Below are 17,032 nucleotides of genomic sequence, written 5' to 3'. Positions count from 1 at the left end.
ATGTTAACACCAGACTAGCTCAGTGCTAACACTAGGCTGGCACTAACACCTCACCAGTATGTGTTACCAACTGGAAGGGTTAATGCCTACACCAGTCCTATGTTAACATCAGAATAGCTCAGTGCTAACACTAGGCTGACACTAACACCTCATCAGTATGTGTTAGCAACTGGAAGGGTTAATGTCTACACCAGTCCTATGTTAATACCAGACTAACTCAGTGATAACACTAGGCTGACACTAACACCTCACCAGTATGTGTTAGCAACTGGAAGGGTTAATACCTACACCAGTCCTATATGTTAATACCAGACTAGCTCAGTGCTAACACTAGGATGGCACTAACACCTCACCAGTATGTGTTAGCAACTGGAAGGGTTAATGTCTACACCAGTCCTATGTTAACACCAGACTAGCTCAGTTCTAACACTAGGCTGGCACTAACCCCTCACCAGTATGTGTAAGCAACTGGAAGGGTTAATGCCTACACCAACCCAAGTTCACATTTGACTCACAAATCAGGAAAGGGTTCTTGGGCTGAATTACTTTCAGACCAAAAACAATATCAGCTGTACTGATAACTATTTCTCTGTTATCTTAAAGTTTTCCACAATTCGTACTACATTATTTCAAACTTAGTCATGCACAAAAAAATTACTTCACTTATCTACACCTGTACCTGTATTAGAACAAGTAAAGTCTATCACTTACTTCCGTCTCAAGGAACACATTATTAAGATTACAATTCCTACCCTATTCACATATTGTCTGCAGACTCCCACAATGCAATTCACCCTATTGTTCATACTCTCAACCAATCAATACAGATTACTTATTTGTCTTTGATGTGACTACTCACACATTTGTTTCACAGCCACTAAACAATTGTAACATCGTAAATATTTTATGAGTTTCTGTGTCGGTTTTTTGTATTCATCGTTACATCAATCTGTCTTGTGTTTGTTTGGGTGTACTCACGGCAAGCAACACGACACAGGTTCGTACGGTTGATACTTTTTTGCACTTTTTTGTAAAAAGTTTGAAATTTTTGTTTCAATCTTTACCAATATGATGAAAAAGGAGTCTGTTCCTCCCAGGTGACCTTTGTTCAGGGGTCATTTGTTTCTAAAATGACAAATTTTAGTGTTTTTGACAACCAGTTTACTATTCTGCGGAGTCCAAACATAAAATCTTACTTGTTGTAAGTGTTAGCACACAGTAAACAAATGGGTATTCACTGTTAAGTATATGTACTGTCATTAGAGTGTACACAAATTATTTTTTAGACAAAATGTAGCCAAATCTATGATGAATACTTGTTACAATTTATCAAAACACAACTCAATGTTGTCCACTGGTAATACAATGTTACCATGTGTGATCCAAAATGGCCGCCATTGTAGTAAGACCATGAATTGTTATTGACAAATAAAACTTGGTTCACAGAAAGATAGTGTACCTTTTGAGTACTTTAAAAAATTCCAAAATGATAGAGAGAGAGAGGAAATGTGATTGTGTATTGGTAAAAGAAGTTGGTAGAACTTTGTAAAAATGAAGATGTAGGGGTTTGTTTTTGTTGTCTAGTGGCCAAGATCATTACCAAAGAGGTCAAACCTATTTTAAATGTCTTCTTGTCAGCTGTTCATTTTTTTGTTCAAAGTTATTGAAATTTTAACATTCTTCTTGAAATTAAATAGATACCGTATATGAAGTCATAAACTTCAGTTTTTGTTACGAACAAACGACAACATTGCAAACTAAGAGACTAGAACACATATATTTATTGATGTTAAAGTTCAAAAGATTGAGTTTCTTGCTACATTGTACATACTTTGTAGCAACAGTTTAAAATGATTGACAGTGTCATGCTACATTGTATATACTTTGTAGCAACAGTTTAAAATGATTGATAGTTTCTTGTTACATTGTATATACTTTGTAGCAACAGTTTAAAATATTGACTTTCTTGCTATACTGTATCCTTTTTCTTCTGTCCTAAACTTTCCCTAATTTGCATGTTTTCTTTCGTTTGACATGCTAAGAACGAGACTCGATCATTGAGTCGGAGTCAGCTACTAACGCCCTCTGCCAGTAATCCGTCTGTCGCTAGCAATATTTCTCCAGCTCCGTCCACCGACAACATATCGATGCTAGCCCCTCCTAGAGTTATCGCGGAGGACGGCAACAAAGCTAGGAAAATGTCTGCCAATGGGCAGTCAGAGGATGTGAAAAATGCCAATAAATTAGATCCTCAATCGTCAGACGTAAGTCAGCACCGAAAAAATGTATAGATGTTCGGTGTCTATAATGTTAAATGCTATAACGCATGAAACGTAGTAAATCAAATACATTGCTTGTGTATGCATATGTGAGATGCAATTTACGCCGGCGTATTTCTGAGGTTCGGTGTTTATGTTAGCGGCAATAATGCATGCAAAGTAGCAAAATAATAGCACCGCTAAATGTAGATCAGTTAGAATGACGCTGATTTCATTTCGATGTTCGGTGTTTACATTTAACGTAATAATGCATGAAAATTAGCATAGAACATTGCTTAATAGCATAGTACAGCATTTTGCAAAAAGTAAACGTGAAAATGTGATTTTGGTGTCTTCATGGCTGCAATAATTCATAATTATCGCAAATTAGCAAAATGATAAAATAGCTATCTATGCATAAATTAGCTATCAGTAAATTAGGTTGTCCATACATTTTATGCAAATAATGCATGGAACGTAGCAATTAATTTAAATAAACAAATGGCTACTGCTGGTAGACTAATAATGCATGAATTCATGGGGGCTTGGTGGGGGAGGGGGTTCTCATGCATGTGAAAGCTGTCGTGCTAAATAGTATACTGCTAGTAACATCTAATATCAAACATACCATTTAAAAAAGTCTTCATTTGTGTTCACGTGTGTAAAAGTGGTTAAATGTCATATTTGGTATAATGTATTCATATTTTGTGTAATTTATTCATAATTTGGTATAATTTATTCATAAGTTGGTATAATTTATTCATACTTTGGTATAATGTATTCATTCTTTGGTATAATGTATTCATAATTTGGTATAATTTATTCATACTTTGGTATAATGTATTTGTAATTTGGTATAATGTATTCATTCTTTGGTATAATGTATTCATAATTTGGTATAATTTATTCATACTTTGGTATAATGTATTTGTAATTTGGTATAATTTATTCATACTTTGGTATTATATATTCGTAATTTGGTATGATTCATAATTTGGTATCATGATATTCATAATTTGTTGTATCATGTATTCAGTCAGTAAAATTCATAATTTGATATATAAGTTTGGGATATCGATATGTGTATACAGAAAATTAATATTAAATATATGTTGTAAATATCATATGTCAATACAGTGTGGATAATTGTGTGTGAAGTAATGATATAATATGCTAGAAAATGGTATAGTATAACTACCAAAATGGAAATTATCTTAAAATGTGTTTTAAAATAGAATTCGTGTGAAAATGTTTGGTGTAACGTAAATTGGAATTTTGTTTAAGTGTTGTTATATAATTGGAAATTTTAAGATGTTTTGTAAATTGGTTTTGTAAAATAGAAATTGTGGTTTTGTGTAGATGGGAATATGGTTAAATGTTTTATTTTAAATTGAGAGGTGTTAAAAGTGTTCTGTGAAACAAACATTGTGGTAAACTGTTTTGTAAAATAGAATTGTGTGCATATATCTTATGTAAATAAGATAACTTTGTTATTTTGTAGTGATTGTAATGTGTCTATTTGTTCTAATGTGTTGAATAATTTGTTACATTGTTACATTTATATATATCCATGGACTCATTTTGATACATTTTTGTGACATTTTTAGTACCTGTGGACTCATGTTGATACATTGTTACATTCATATATACCTATGGACTCATTTTCATCTGGTGTAGGTTCATTTGATAGAAATTCAATAAAATGCTTTTACAAAAGATTTGGGTAAATTCACATATCCACATGTGTAGTCACAGAAATAATTCAATCATGTCAAAATTACCGCGTTCAAAATTATCAAAATGATTATAAGTGTGCCGTAGGCTATAAACTGTTGGTAAAGAAATTAATTTTGTACACTGATCACTTATTAAATTTATTCAACGACACCATTTTCCATCTACTTTCTTACAATTCAAAGTTAAACGATAGATAAAGAAAATTTAATTTCAAGTCTAAAATTCTCTTCATAATTAAATAAATTCTATTGGATAAGTAGTTTCCATGGTAACAATTCATGCATTATCCAATTAGGATACACGATACTAATTTGTAATAAGATTAAGTGAGTATAAATTCATATGAAAGTAATTGTGATTGGTTATTAAAAGCAAGGTTTAGAATTGAGTACAGAAAATTGTAACTATAGCTCTGATTAAGTTAATAGGGACAGATTTAGATGTACTCGATGATTTCCTGAAAACTAGGTGGTCGATCTCAGCAAGATTGGAAAGATTAGGGGCCGTGTCATATTAAAACTGCTTGCATGGCAAACATAATTTCTTCGTTTGGGGGGAGGGGAGGGGGAGGAGAGTAAGCCTTCATTTTGTTTTGTCATGTTACATGAAGTAGCTACATTTTCCTGTTTCGCATTAAGAAATTTCAGTTTGACTGAGACATTCTTGCAAACCAGAGTTATTATTTCTTCCACTACACTTCGAAATAGGGACCGGCTTGTTAAGAACGGTGCCGTAAAACGGTCGTGGTTTGCGACGATGAGTTTGAGGGGGATTAAACTAAAACGAAGGAATTATGTTTCTTCTTATGCGTCAGTTTTAAAATGACACAGTCCCTTAATACTCAAGTTACAACTAGTACAGTTTGAACATAGTGACAGACTCAAACCGAGCTTTTGCTTAAGATTAAACTAGCCACTACACCACCTACAGATAGTATTGACCACTAATTAACAGATACAATGTCTTTTTATAAGTAACTGACCAATTAATAGTGAATATATCTTAGGTTATTTGATGATAACAAATGTCCCAGTTGCAGGTAGTGCAGGTTTTTTGTCATCAATATGGCTACTTAAACATATTTGATAGATTGTCTTAAGTACAATATACCATAATGGATAAAAAGGTCTATCTATCAACTATTTTGTCAACTTTAGACAGAATTATATTCCATCAAACAAAGGAAACTGTTAATGTTTTCACATAATATAACTATTTGTCATTTTAAGTATTTGAAAATTTATTATATAGTTCATTTATAAATTGTGCAGCTACGTACAAATGGAAATTTGTCGTGTAAACCATTAATTTAAAAATTATGCAGCACTGTGAAAAAGGAAATTTTATATTTTTTCTGCAATTTGTATAACTGTTCATTCACGAATTATGCAGCAATGTGAAAAAGGAAATTTATATATATATTGTTCAGCAATTTATAAAACTTTTCATTTACAAATTATGCAGCAATGTGAAAAAGGAAATTTTATATTTTGTTCTGCAATTTGTAAAACTGTTCATTTACAAATTATGCAGCAAAGTGAAAAAGGAAATTTTGTATTTTGTTCTGCAATTTTTAAAACTGTGACACTTACAAATTATGCAGCAATTTGAAAAAGGAATTTTATATTTTGTTCTGCAATTTATAAAACTTTGTTGACGATGTAACAATAGGAAAGTGATTAATTAAACTTAATGTAAATTATGTCACAGTATGAGAAAGAAATCAATTAAATATTATTTGGGGCCAATGTATAACAGTGGAACCTTAATTATTATCAAAGATACAAATAAGGTTATGTTAGGGAGTCAAACTCATATTCCTAGACCTAACGAAACCTAGACTCCCTAGCTTAATGTGTATTTTACCATCAATCATTAGAAGTGCAGAGACGTGACCATTTGCAGTCAATTCTGCAATTAGGCCGATGCCAGGGGGTCGTAACCCAATTTCCAATTCTGACCTAATCCTGTTTCCTAAAGCTTTATGTATTGTACAGTTAGACTGGGCAAATGTAGTATGGTGGCCACCTGTAGTCACTTGTACAAATGTGGTTTATGTGAGGGGGTCTAAAACACTCCTATCTCTAACCTGATCCAGACTACCTAGCTTTATGTGTGTATGTACTATAGTGTTAGACTGAGCAGATGTGGTACAGTGGCCACCTGTAGTCACTTGTACAAATTTGGTTTATGTTAGGGGTCTAATGATATTCTTACCCATAACCGGACTCTCACCTGACTCCCTAGCTTATTAAGTAATCTATACATACTGACAATCAATATTCAAGAGAAACCATAGACAGTCGAGAAGAACCATTGTCTATGGTCTAGAAAGTTTTTGTAAATACTTGTTAGATTTACTACTGGTAAGTATTTCAAGTCAGCCATGAATATTCTCGGATAAACTGCAGTTGGTAAGTTGATAATAATTGGTAAGTTTATGGAGTAGTTTTGTTTTGAATGGTAAGTTTGTATTTTTATTTTAATTGTTTGGTAATATTTTGTTTACGTAAGAATAGAATTATGGATTGCATATTTTGAACAGTTTCATGTATTGAATATTGTTAATTTATTTCATCTTACAGGTTAGTAAAGATAAACCAGGAAGCCGACAGAAGAAGGTGAGCAATCAATCAATCAATCAATCAATAATCAATCAATTAATAATTAATCAATTACTCATAGGTAATCAATCATTGCTACCTATAACAGGTAATCATATTGTCTAAGATACTAGTAAATAATGATTATGTGACAAAAATGGCAAAGCTGGTTTAACATTAAATATCTGTGTTCTGATGGCTGTCGATGGCTTTCAGTGAAATACAGTTAATTTGTAACAAATAGGAGTCTAGTCTGTACGCTGTGATAGGGCGCCCTCACACATCGGTCAACTCCTCCGTGAGAGGAGGCCAGTGAAGGTGGAATGACACGATGTATCGTATAGTAAGAATAAGGTTTGACCTTTATGAAATCTAGTCTTGAAGTAAAGTTTTGTAAATCACATTCTTAGAGTTGTACAACTTGATGTGGTAGTGGCTGATAGTACCTTTAAAAGTAATCTCTTATTTTTTACCTCCATGAGAATCTATAGTAATTTGTCTCCATGGCAACCTTGTTTGTCTTTACCTAGCTCTCCTTATTACAGTTGAGAGAAAACGTCATAGAGCGATCAATATGGTTACGTAGAAATTGGGTTGGTACATTTATCAAAAAATGGTTTCCGATTTGTCCATTACATTTATTTTTTGAGTGTACCCAACTCCATACAATGCACTATGTTCAATTCAATCCAATTTTGCATGAAGTTAGACAATTTTTTTTTTTTTTTGCAAATTTATTTTTTCAATTTTTGTAGTTTGTACCTTTTCCTTCAAAATGAAAAAAAATTCTCAGCACATCAAACAAATTCTGCATGCAACATCCACAAAATTTGTAAACTGTCTGGTGTGAAGCAACCCCAATATAGTATTATGGGATATATCTCAGCTTGTCCAATCATTCATTTGGTTCATTAAAATGAAATTGCATTCTGGGAAGTGCCTCCAGATGCATTATGGGCAACATGATACATATTATGGGATATATCTCGTCTAATCCAATCACATTTTACAAAATACCCAATTACATTCTGAAAATGGTCTCCAAATGCATCATGGTTAACACAATTGTATTATGGGTAATATATCTCCCGATTTTTTGGAGTCAATTTTCTTAGATGTGGCATGGTTTGATGCATGTTACTTTTATTACAATCAATATAACCATACAATTTCACATAAAATTTACTAATTATCAATATTTTTTGTCATTATTTTGTGCTGTCAACCTGAAGGAGAAACAAAAGAGAAACATATTAAAAGTACTTAAAACAATTATTACTCCATATTGTATTCCTTCCGGTTTTTCTTTCAACCAATCCAAGTCAGTGTAACAAATCCAAATATTCATGTCTATTTTGTTAGCTGCTGCAACCTCCCATCATTTCACATTATAAATCAACCCCCTCCCTACCCCCTTCCACACATATTTACACAATCTCCCCTCCCCACCAATCCTTACATGTTTGGTGTTTTGATAGCCATCCTGCTCTTTGAAGAATAAAAATATTATCCGAATATGAAGCTTTATACATTCACAGTTGCAAGTTACTGTTCATTGTCTCTGTTTGATGATACAACCATACAGAAACCAATAACAAACTGTACATTACACTTTAAGATAGCAAGATTGAATGAATACAGTTTCTTGCAACATTTTGTCTAAATGAAATGAACTAAAGTGGCACCATGCAGACATCAAATGCAGACGACAAAACATTGGCACCTGATGTCTGTGTCTAGTTGCAGTATATTTAAATGGTTTATTTTATTCTGACTAAATGTAGCAAGAAATTGTTACCTTGATATCTGAAATTGTAGCAAATTGAACATGCAATCCAGACTGTATAGTTCCATGTTTCCAGGCAACAACAGGTGTATCAAACAGAGCCAGTGAACACTAACTTGCAACATGCTGTACAAATATTTCGTCATTATTCATTCACTCGTCTTTGTTTAATGCCCCTTTTCAGTTTAGGGAACTTACAAACCTGCCATGTTGAATGTTGCATCATGGGAAATGTGTTTAGGAGCATAAAATACATTGATATAGCCATTCCTGGATTAAGTACAATTTTCAGCATTTCTCGTTTGATTGGGAATCATTGTAACCATGGTAACATTATATACATGCATGTGTATATGAATAATTATTAGTACTTTTTTCCATTTGTGTATTATATCATCAAAAATAATTTATATACTCAGAAAATGAGTTATGTTTTAAATTGTCCAATATTTTTTATCTTTGCAGGACCAACAAAGCAGACAGAATTCTGGTGAGTACGATGGAAATATCAATTTATTTTTTAATTTTTTAATTTTATTAGCAGAATCTGCCAATAGTTTTATTGTTTTTTGTCCAATCAGTTGTCAACATTGAAAAGTCTGCCAGCATCTTGATTTATTCATATTGATCATCCAATCAGCATCTAGCAAATGCAATTATTCATATGTCAACCAATCAGGTCTCTCATTTTTGATATTCTAATTTATTCATATTGATCAATCCAATCAGAATCATCAAAATAATTATTCATAACTTTTCATCCAATCAGATGATTCCATAAAGACAGCTACTGGTAATTCATGATTTCTAATATATTCATATTGACCATCCAATCAGAATCATCAAATTAAATTATTCATAACTTCTCATCCAATCAGAGGACTCCCTAAAGACAGCTACTCCTAAACCAGTTTCTAGAACTAAAACCAACTTAGAAACCGTAGAGGAAGTCCCATTTGATGAAAGTATTCCCCTAGAGGATGAACAAAGATGGGCTAATTTACCACCACAGAAATTAAGAAGTGGTTTTAAACAGTACAGAAACGAGGTGAGTTTATAATTACAAGTATCTCATTCTGTTCTTTATAGTTCTTTCCACTTTGAACACTTCAATATTTTCCCCTAGACTAAAATGCTCATGTCTCTGGAGTTTTTAGCACAACTGAACTGATAAGGTTCAGTAGTGTTATAAGCATGGCAAAGTGCAAATATATGCAAATATGCCTAGCAACAAGACCATGCCCATACCAACAGCCAACTACAGTTGTGCTACAGTGCCATTGGTGGTATTTTTTCTCTCTTTATTGAATCATATTTAAATGTGTTTAGTAATAACCGTAGTAAGTGATTGCAAAGAGACAGGTCGATGCCTTACCCAATCTGAAAAAAAAAGTTAGGGATTTCATTTGCAAAACTAAAAATGAAGAACAAACTGAAAAAATATAAGAGTATCATTAATGCCAGTCTAATTATTATTCACTGATATTTTTCTTCATTAAGCCAAGGAAAGTATGAGTGACCTAAGGGGCCTTGTCACTACAAGTAGAAATACAAGTATTGTAAATACCATTGGCTGAAGGAAGACACACAGACATTCTCTTTAAGGATTGATGACTAATACAAAATCTTGAATTATTTTTTTTCAGAGTTTGTTATTAATTACCAGTCTTCAATCTGAGGTTAAGACACACAGACATTCTCTTTAAGGTTTAATGACTAATAAGAAATCTTGAATTATTTTTTTTTTAGAGTTTGTTATTAATTACCAGTCTTCAAAGTGAGGTGAAGACACACAAAGAAGAGAGTACCAAGAAATATAATAAAATAAAAGGACAATTCCGTGACACTCAACATAAGTGGGAAGCTGAAAGACAGGTATTAACTGAACAAGTAGAACAAGCACAACGTCTACAGACAGAGGCAGAGAAAGAAGCTGACGACTCTATGCTGCAGTTAGAAGTGTTTGTAAATGAACACGATAAACTGGTATGTTTAATTATGGATTATAGTTGTGTGTGTGTGTGTGTGTGTGTGTGTGTGTGTGTGTATGTGCGTGTGTGTGTGTGGATGTGTGTCTGTATGTGTGTCTATGTATGTATGTCTATGTATGTATGTATGTATGTATGTATGTATGTATGTATGTATGTATGTATGTATGCAAATGCCCACCACTAGAGGGTGCTGTATCACAGTAACTTTTTGAGTTTTTGCTGTTCGTTAATTTCCAGAAGAAAGTATTCAGTCAGAAACAGAAAACCAAGCATTGTGAAATCTTCATTTTGTAAACTGAAAACAAAGTGATTTTAAAAGACATCACTAGAGGGCAGTGTTTCAATTTTAACCTGGTTATTGTAAATTTACAGAATAAAGCACTTGAGGAAGAGAAAGAGAAAACCAAACAAGTTACAGAAGAACTGGAAAGTAAAAAAGAACGTAAGAAGCTGACACCAGAACAGAGGGAAATGTTAAAATTAGACAAAAGTACAGCTAAAACACCTGAAACAACTAAGGTATGTCATGTGATAGTCATGTGATCTTTCATTGCAGCTATTTTCAGGACCACATAGTCAATATGCAAATGAAATGCAAAATATTTCTGACTACTTTCTAATGTTTGTCAATAATTCTTGACCTGCTCAACCCAAGTGAAATCTTCATCTGTCCACCCCTATTTTTAGTGGAATTTGGTTTGATCCCTTTATCTTTTGATGTGGGTCAGTCAGTTATCACAGAAATATGGGTGGATAGATAACCGTTTCAGAAAGTTCCATAAAAATTTTAATAAAAAGTTTCAGTCTTTCATATTTTGTGTTTAAGGCATTAGAAAATCAGGTACATTTGGTGAGAAAACAAAATTGTTTATCACTTTAGAGGCAGACATAATATATTTTGTGTATAATTACTTGGAAAAAAGTTCTTAAAGGTTACATATTTAAAAAGGAAAGAGCTATAATAACCATTATTTCATAGTTTCATGAAATTATTCTGTTGAAACATATTTTTATATTTGTACACTTCTTCCCCAGTTTTGTTTTTACTTTCAAATTGGACCAATCCATTCTGTTAAAGGGATGAGCAGGTCACACTCTGATTGAATTTCAGTTGTCTTCTGTTTGATTTGAAATTGTTTGTAAGGTCTTTGCTCATTGGCTGACAATCACTAGAATATATGCATTTCATGTATCTGAACCAATCACTGCAGATCTTACAAGCATGCCTCACATCAACAGATATTGATTTCTATTTGTCTAATCTAACTTGAACCTTGACCCTTGACCTTAACACAGGAACAGGTAGAGGACGAAACACAGACAACGCCTCTTCCAGTCACAGATCATTCACAGCAAACGTCTCGTACAGAGATGGTAAGAGTTTACCCAGCATGCAGTGCAAAATCCTAACCCATGTGATGTTTAACCCCCTAAGTAGCGTGCTGTGAAGTGATTATTAATTGTTTGTCAGTAACAATAACAAATTTTCAATTTTTTCCATGGTAACCAGTAGAAATTATGTTTGGCTTATCATTATTTGCCATAAATAATATGCAAACATGGCTACCATTCCAAATATAGCATATTTAAATGACTGTCATATCCAAATATGGCTTTAAACATGGCTGCCATTCCTAATATGGAATAAGATTAAAATGGCTGTCATTCCTAATATGGTAAAGAACAGGTGGCTGCCATTCCTTATTTGGTCATCATGCTAGTTCCAAGTCTCCATTAGTACATTTAGTTAAGAAAAATTTGTTTTGAAATGAAAGGCTTCATCATAAATATAAATAACAATGACTGAGATGCCCCAGTCAGCATTGCTCCCCTATACTTCAATGTGTTTGGATTGATCCCAATATGAATTAATAGAGGATCAGGTTAAACCATTGAAAAACAGGGGTGAAATTATTGTTTTTCCTGCAGCTTCTACATTATGATATCATATTAACTGTAAAGTTTTTACCATATAGGTGCTACGAGATATGCATTCGCATGGCATGGAACAATCCCACATCCATCTAGTCTCAGTTACCCAGACTCTCACTACTGGGGCTCTTCTACATAACCACCCATATGAGCCCCCGGTGGCGAGAGTCTGGGTAACCGTGACTAACATCCATCAAATAATTGTGTATATCACTCTGTGGTACAGTTGTGTGTGATTGTATTGTCTTAAATCTCATTTGAAAGACTTTGGTTGTGTAATAAGGCTCTTATTACATGGTTGACAGTACTATATCACACATAGCTGTCATACATGGTGATAACTGGTCTATCACATAAAATGACATGCATGGATCCTGCTACCATCAAATAATGATAATATATTCAGTCCCTTGTTACATACCTGTGTTGTTGTATTGTCAGAACCTGTGTATCACATGTGTGACAAGGTTTATATCAACCATATGATAAAGCTTATATCAACCGTGTGATATAGCTTGTATCACATGAGTGATAAGGCTTATATCAACTGAGTGATAAAGCTTGTATCACATGAGTTACAAGGCTTATATCAACCGTATGATAAAGCCTGTATCAAATGTGTGATAAGACTTCTATCACATTGTTATGATAACACAAAGTAGTAAAGGGATGATGAAAGCTTATAATACATTCATGTCTTGGCTTTTATCAGTATACCTATACATACTTTAACAAAACAAATTTTAAAACATGGTGCGCAAGTATCCTAACAAAAAAATTATCATCGTAATAATTGCACTCAGAATTAAACTTTCCATTTTAAATAGAGATGTCTTGCAGTTTTGGAATATTTGAATACCAAAGTTCATATCAAATACGACAATACAGATATGAGTGTATGATAAATATTATAATTAATATATTCATGCAAAATATGCACCCCTTCTCATACAGCATGTGTTGTTACCAGTCTGCTACCAGATACACAAGATGTGATTGGTTGACTTAGAAATCTTTGAATACAGCCTCATTCTGAGTACCCAATCATCTTCTGTCTGGAAAAGGGAATCTCCATTTGAATGAAAGCCACATTCTGAGCAGCCAATCACAATCTACTTCACAGTGTTTTGATTGGCTTGTCATAGTGAGGCAGCCAATGGAATGTAACTTTTATTCCAGTCATCCATGTAATGCATGAAGAAATACATTCATTTTAAATATGCGTAAATAATTTGGTTTGAAATAAATTGCTTTTAAATCATTATGATTACCACAAAGTACTAAAATGCTAAATTTGTCGTAAAAAATTCAAATATTGTAAAATATTTGTTTGCTGTTCATTTTCCCGCACAAAGATAAATTTTGTTGGATTTGGAGCAACCCATTCATAGTAGGTTGTGACAGCCTTACTATGGAGGGGCTGATATTTTGTATTTGTAGATTACTCATCAATTTCATGCCATTCCTCCCTACAGTATCGTGATCTGTCCCAGTTGTTACCGACAGCTGACACCATGTCTTCCCAGGATCCTCCTAAATCTAGACAAACAACCACAACTGTGGTAAGACTAACACATAATATTGCATGTTTAGATTTTTCTAATTTGCTAAATTTTCTAGTTTCTAATTTCTTTATTTTTCAAAATTGTTTCTTTATTTTCCAAAATTAATTAATTTTGAATTATGAGTGTTCATTTCAGCTAGTGGTGTCATTCCTTGCATGTCATGGACCAATGCCTTCTCTGCTTTCAACTCTCACTGACATTTGAACTCTGACCATATTCACTGTCAGACATTTTCATGACAAAATTTTCGACATTCACAAACTTTGCAGACTTCAAAATTTTCGTCAAAATTGCTCTCAATTTTTGACTAAGAAATTTCTTTTTTCACTGTTAGACATTTTCATGACAAATTTTGACAAAATTTTGACAAAATTTTGGACATTCACAAATTTTGCAAACTCCAAAATTTTCGTCAAAATTGTTCTCAATTTTTGACTAAGAAATTTCACCTTTCCATTCTAGAACTAATTATATATTTTTATACACCAAGCTCTCATTTTTTGACACTATTTTATTCAACTTCATAATGTTCATGTTTCACATTTTTGTCTAGGTATGTGCATGCCTGTAAACATGCCACATTTCATGTTTTACATAAATTCAATGCATGTTTCACATTGAATGCACATTAATGCATGTTGCTCAAGGTATTTCAAGTTACATACATTGCATGTTGCTTTATGTGCCACATTCCATGTTTTGTGTCACATTGAATACATTTTAATGCATGTATTTATCACATTTAGCATTTTGCTGTAGATATGTTTGGTATGTTGCAACACATTATACATGTTTCATGTCACAGTATCTTTTATATGCGTCACATTTCATATTTCAGCAAGTGCATTATATGTAAACATTCCTGTCACATTTGCCAGACGTTATGTTTATAGCATGTTTCACATAGATGTATATCAAAGTGTTTGTTCTATGTATGCTCAACATGAGTATGTTTCATGTTAGTCTCTTTGTGATTGTCTTCTTTTCATGTTTCCCATGTTACATTTCATGTTTGCTACATTCTGTGTATGTTTTATGTGAGTCACTTTTTGTATCCCATGAGTCATATTCATTTTCGCTATGCTCTACAAACACTATGTACAACATACATGAAGTATGTTTCATGTTTGTCACCCTATTGCATGTTCTATTTAGTCATTATTCTCCATACTATCAATCAATTGTACATATTGCAGCACCTGATTCCAAGTCTGTCACTAGTCTGTTTGATGTGCATGTGCTATTGTTCAGGTTCATGTTACATTCATGTTAAGTTGGTGTTTCTTGACAACATAGCTGTGTATCAGATCAACGACATTTCTGAAATATCCAATTCTGACATTCTGTTCCATGTTTCACATGACTGCTATGTTCATAGGTTTCTTGACAGTATGTTTTGTTGTGTATCACTTCATCAACATTTCTGTTGCCTCCATTTACTCTTCTCTGATATTCAGTTCTATGTTTCATGTTTCATGTTTCACATGACTGCTATGTTCATATCATATTTCTAATGCTCATGTACTGTACAGTTGTTATGTTGCACATCAACATTTCTGTTGCCGCCATTTACTCTTCTCTGACATTCAGTTCTGTGTTTCATGGTTCATGTTTCACATGACTGCTATGTTCATGTCATATTTTTAATGCTCATGTTATGTATTATTGTTATGTTTCACATCATCAACATTTCTTAAATGTCTGTCTTCCCCGACACTCAATTCTATGTTTTATGTTTTATGTTTCACTTTTTCACATCGTCATGTTTTATGTTCTGTTTCATGTTCATCCATTTATGTCACCATGGTACCATGTTACTTTATCATCCAGACAGTTTCATTTGATAGAGAGGTACTAACCCTAAGTGTTTCCATAGCAACATAGTATACGCCATTTCCATAGCAACATATATCGATAGCTATATTCATTTACAATTAAAATTTTGAAATCTGAAACAAAATCGCAACAAAAATCTTACTAACATTACACTACATTTTATCATCTTTCTCCACAAATTTCTGTTTGATGAGATTTTATTTGAGCCAGATGATAAAATCGTGCAGTGTTAGTAAAATTTTGTCGAAACAGAAGACATTTTTTTCAGGATTCATGATTTTCATTTTATAAAAAAAATAATCTGTTTTGTTATGATAACATAATAAGCTATTGCCATGGCAACATAAAACATTTCTATAGTAATATTAAATACTCCATTTCCATAGTGATGTAAAATTAAATTGATACTCTTTTAGATTAGTTTTGAGCCCTGTAGTGTAGTATACATCTGTGCTAGATTATGTTGCAGTTTTCTTCTCATAGTTGCTGCTGTCTCCATTGCTGTGCTGCTGCATCTGTTGCTGCCACCAATATCTTGCATGACTTTGATATTTCAATTTTTTGTTCACAGCTTAATTTGTGTGCTTTTTTTGCATTACATTTTCAACTGCATGTTTAATATCTGTGTTGGCTAATTTTGCATTAGACTGTAAGATACATCGTGACATTCTGCCCTCACCGGCCTGGCTAATGTGTGAGGGTGCCCCGTCACGACGTACCTTACAGACTAATTTTGCATGCGATCATTTAGCTTTGGCAACTTTTGACAAGTTTACATTAGAATTCATAAAAGTATTTAATTTTTTAACTGGTGTGATTGTGTAACTCTGCTGCCATATTTGGTGATAATGCTATGAATTAAGAATCACTCCAACAATCATGATGTTAAGTTATTCTGTAATTGCCTCATTTGCAATCATTAGAATTTTTAATACTGTGTATAGCTTGTTAGCCTGTCTACTGGATTGATTGAATGACTTCAGCAATGCTATGATTTACATAACAACACTGCTTAGTTTGCTCAATCATTTCAGATGCCAGGCAGTGTGTGTTTTGGTTTAGTGCCCCATCTACAGGGGATGTTGTAATTCAATATCATTCCGTAATAAGTTCATGATGATTAGATTTATAGTATGTTTCAGTTGTATTTATATTAAATATAGTGCCCTCTAGTGGTCATGTGCAGTATAGGCATTCTTGAAAATTACATATTAGGAGTTAGAATAATTGATACAAACCCTGGAAGATATGACACAGGCATTATTGATAGCGCCATCTAGTGGCCATAATCAGTTGATGGTTGTGCCCTCAAGTTGTCATGTGA

General features: G+C 33.1%; 1 protein-coding gene across 6 annotated transcripts in view; it reads left to right on the top strand.

The window, feature by feature from the left end:
- LOC144450307 (uncharacterized) overlaps nucleotides 1-17,032 on the top strand; it is a 75,485-nt gene that overhangs the window by 45,958 nt on the left and 12,495 nt on the right. For 3 of the 6 annotated variants that reach the window (XM_078140905.1, XM_078140904.1, XM_078140903.1), the window contains 7 exons: nucleotides 6,581-6,616; nucleotides 8,850-8,874; nucleotides 9,263-9,432; nucleotides 10,134-10,370; nucleotides 10,748-10,894; nucleotides 11,672-11,749; nucleotides 13,783-13,869. In XM_078140905.1, the coding sequence (XP_077997031.1) occupies nucleotides 6,581-6,616; nucleotides 8,850-8,874; nucleotides 9,263-9,432; nucleotides 10,134-10,370; nucleotides 10,748-10,894; nucleotides 11,672-11,749; nucleotides 13,783-13,869 (780 nt within the window). The remainder of the gene's footprint in view (nucleotides 1-6,580; nucleotides 6,617-8,849; nucleotides 8,875-9,262; nucleotides 9,433-10,133; nucleotides 10,371-10,747; nucleotides 10,895-11,671; nucleotides 11,750-13,782; nucleotides 13,870-17,032) is intronic. The other 3 variants (XM_078140907.1, XM_078140908.1, XM_078140909.1) reach the window with 3 other exon arrangements.

The sequence above is a fragment of the Glandiceps talaboti genome, chromosome 19 (genome assembly GCF_964340395.1).
Source record: "Glandiceps talaboti chromosome 19, keGlaTala1.1, whole genome shotgun sequence".
Taxonomy (NCBI): Eukaryota; Metazoa; Hemichordata; class Enteropneusta; family Spengelidae; genus Glandiceps; species Glandiceps talaboti.
The sequence above is the reverse complement of the archived record's forward strand: the minus strand, read 5'-3'. Positions and strand labels throughout refer to the sequence as shown.